The sequence below is a fragment of the Silurus meridionalis genome, chromosome 6 (assembly GCF_014805685.1).
Source record: "Silurus meridionalis isolate SWU-2019-XX chromosome 6, ASM1480568v1, whole genome shotgun sequence".
Taxonomy (NCBI): Eukaryota; Metazoa; Chordata; class Actinopteri; order Siluriformes; family Siluridae; genus Silurus; species Silurus meridionalis.
Window position 1 is genome coordinate 5,291,732 of NC_060889.1, and position 3,501 is coordinate 5,295,232.

The 3,501-nt window shown below is 43.0% G+C and overlaps 1 protein-coding gene across 1 annotated transcript; it reads left to right on the forward strand.

The window, feature by feature from the left end:
• The first annotated feature begins 1,479 nt into the window (after positions 1–1,479).
• On the forward strand, positions 1,480–3,501 carry LOC124388104 (complement C1q subcomponent subunit C-like). The gene is made up of 3 exons (XM_046852772.1): positions 1,480–1,723; positions 1,820–1,870; positions 3,083–3,501. The coding sequence occupies exons 1-3, from the start codon at positions 1,558–1,560 to the stop codon at positions 3,367–3,369; spliced, it is 504 nt and encodes a 167-aa protein (XP_046708728.1). The 5' UTR covers positions 1,480–1,557; the 3' UTR covers positions 3,370–3,501.

Consider the following 3,501-nt stretch of genomic DNA (forward strand, 5'->3'; position numbering starts at 1 on the left):
TCTTCATCTTTTCTCCATCTTTTCTCCATCTCTTCATCTCTTCTTCATCTCTTCCCCATCTCTTCTCCATCTCTTCTTCATCTTTTCTCCATCTTTTCTCCATCTCTTCATCTCTTCTTCATCTCTTCCCCATCTCTTCTTCATCTCTTCTCCATCTCTGCTTCATCTCTTCTTCATCTCTTCTCCATCTCTTCTTCATCTCTTCTTCATCTCTTCTCCATCTCTTCTTCATCTCTTCTTCATCTCTTCCCCATCTCTTCTTCATCTCTTCTCCAACTCTTCTTCATCTCTTCTCCATCTCTTCTCCGTCTCTTCTTCATCTCTTCTTCATCTCTTCCCCATCTCTTCCCCATCTCTTCTTCATCTCTTCTCCATCTCTTCTTCATCTTTTCTCCATCTTTTCTCCATCTCTGCTTCATCTCTTCTTCATCTCTTCTCCATCTCTTCTTAATCTCTTCTTCATCTCTTCTTCATCTCTTCTCCATCTCTTCATTTCTTTGTATTGGATATACGTGTCTTTTCTTCATCTCTTCTTCATCTCTTCTCCATCTCTTCTTCATCTCTTCTTCATCTCTTGTCCATCTCTTCATTTCTTTGTATTGGATATACGTGTCTTCTTCTTCATCTCTTCTCCATCTCTTCCTCATCTTTTCTTCATCTCTTCTTCATCTCTTCTTCATCTCTTCTCCATCTCTTCTCCATCTCTTCTCCATGTCTCCTCCATGTTTTCTTCATCTCTTCCCCATCTCTTCTTCATCATCTCTTCTTCATCTCTTCTTCATCTTTTCTCCATCTCTTCTCCATCTCTTCTTCTTCTCTTCTTCATCTCTTCTTCATCTCGTCCCCATCTCTTCTTCATCTCTTCTCCATCTCTTCCTCATCTTTTCTTCATCTCTTCTCCATCTCTTCTCCAGTTCTTCATTTCTTTGTATTGGATATACGTGTCTTCTTCTTCATCTCTTCTCCATCTCTTCTTCATCTCTTCTCCATCTCTTCTCCATCTCTTCTTCATCTCTTCTTCATCTCTTTTTCATCTCATACCCAATTATTTCTCCTGTACCTATACTCTCCCTAATGTTAATATCTTTTTAATATTTTTGTACGTGGGTGTTAAAACTCAGTTTGATGTCCATCTCTAATCCTAGAAATCGTATCAATTTTACTTATTCTAGTTCGTGAACATACATTTATTTTTTCTTCTTTTTGAGAAACAGATTATCTGTGTTTTTGATATTGAGAACCAGAACCCCAATTTCTTTGGCCAGTTTCGACAGTTTACAACATATTTGACATTTCCCTCTCTCCTCCATAAGGCACCATCATCTGCATACACTGATTTCTTCAGAAATATTAGTCCCTGTGCACCTTCACGAACGCTTCTGCTAATGCTTTGTCTGCATCTGTGATTGCTCAACTGGTGGACATGTTTTTAGACAGATGACCCGTGTTACCCCTGAAATCCGCCTCTTCTCCGTGAACATGTTCAGTCCAAAGTCTCCTGGAGAGTTAAACAGCACAAAGCTCCTGCAGACTCCACACATCATCTGAGCAGCAGCCATGAAACCTTCTCTGAGCTGGATGTTCATGTTGCTCTTGGTGAAGGAGACAATCTCCCAGGACTTCATGGAGCCCAGTGTGAACATCCTGATCGAACTGAAGTCCATTATGGGGAAAATAAAAGTGATGGAGGAGAAAATAAATGAGCTGCAGATGGAGAACAGAGGTGGGTAAAGCAGGATGGGAGGATGTAGAGGAACACTCTGAGATCTCTTAAAGTCCTGGTTTCACCTTAATTTCTTTTCATGATGAATCTTTTCAGAACAAAATGTTCAGATTGAAGCTCTGAAGGTCCGCATGAACACCACACACGGTAAGATAAAGAAACTGCAGCCAAAGTACAGGAGAACTCAAATATTTACAAATGCAGTGAAATATCGGACTCACTTCTCTAAATATATTACAAACACACACACAAACAAACACGCACCTGTAGCGCCTCCTGATGGGAGAAGGGTGAATAGTCAATGAGGCACCTGTAGCGCCTCCTGATGGGAGAAGGGTGAATAGTCCAAGGTGGGAAGCTGAGTGCAGATGATTGGTTGTGCAGTTTTCTCCACCCTCTAAAGGGCTTCATGGTCCGAAGCAGTGCAGCTGCTGAACCACACTGAGATGCAGTTAGTGAGGATGCTCTCAATGGTACAGCGGTGGAAGTTCTCCAGTATCCTGTAGCACAGACGGGACTTTTTAAGTCTCTTTAGAGAAAACAGGCGCCGTTGTGCCTTTCTGATCAGAGGAGAAAAGTTCAGAGTCCAGGTGAGATCCTCAGTGACGTGGACTCCAAGGAACTTAAAGCTGGGAACAACAGCAGCTCCGTTGATGTTGAAGTAATTGATAGAATCTCATTTCTGATCTGAGAAACGCTACAAATCAATGTGAAAAATGTAAACATGGTAGTGGAGACAGATGTGAATGAGACAGGGGTGGAGACATTCCACTACACCAAACAATACAAATACATACACAAGAGGCAGTGAAAACAGAATGGAATGCTACCACTGGCTACTGGGTGTGAGGACGATCATCTCAGATCAAATGAAGATAGAGGAGAAATCAATGAGAAACAGTGGATTCCACAAAATCAACACAAGGTTTTTCAGTTAACATCTCTGATCATCAAACACCTTCCATAATGTAGCTGTGATATTATAGAAGATCTGAGGAGCTCAATAGCTTATTCAAATTCCTTCTTCTTTTTCTTTGATGAAGACCAACCCAGAGTGGCGTTCTGGGCCACGCTTTCCAAACCCATAGGTCCTTACAGAACCATTGGACCTTTCAACAAACCGCATCTCTGTACCTCTGTCTCTCTGTACCTCTGTCTCTCTGTCTCTCGGTCTCTCTGTCTGTCTCTCGGTCTCTCTGTCTCTCGGTCTCTCTGTCTCTCTGTCTCTCTGTCTCTCTGTACCTCTGTCTCTCGGTCTCTCTGTCTCTCTGTACCTCTGTCTCTCTGTCTCTCTGTCTCTCTGTACCTCTGTACCTCTGTCTCTCTGTCTCTCTGTCTCTCGGTCTCTCTTTCCTGCAGGTATCTTCACAGCACCAGTGAAAGGAGTGTACTACTTCAACATCGTCCTCTTCAACGCAAACCCTCCCAGTGCCGGGGTGCACATAATTAAGAACAGAGCACGAGTGGTCTCCATCACCGATAACCCCCCGGGAGAGGACTCTGAGGACACGGCCAGTAACTCTGTCACTCTGCTGCTTGAGAAAGGAGACCAGATTCACATTGAGCTCATCGAGAAGCGTAAAGTCTACACAGATCTGGCAGGACGGAATTCGTTCAGCGGCCACCTTCTGTTCCCCACTGAATAAACACACTGATCTGAAACACTGTAATGATGTGCTGATGTCAGTGCAGTGGTGCAGAACAGCTGCTGAACATCAGCCTGCAGAAAATCTGATCCTGCTGCATTCATACTAATAAAAATGTACTAATAAAACCAA

Coding starts and splice junctions, on each gene's coding strand:
- LOC124388104 (XM_046852772.1), top strand. CDS start 1,558: ATGAAACCTTCTCTGAGCTGGATGTTCATGTTGCTCTTGGTGAAGGAG. Junction 1,724..1,819: donor GCTGCAGATGGAGAACAGAG/GTGGGTAAAGCA, acceptor GAATCTTTTCAG/AACAAAATGTTCAGATTGAA. Junction 1,871..3,082: donor CCGCATGAACACCACACACG/GTAAGATAAAGA, acceptor TCTTTCCTGCAG/GTATCTTCACAGCACCAGTG.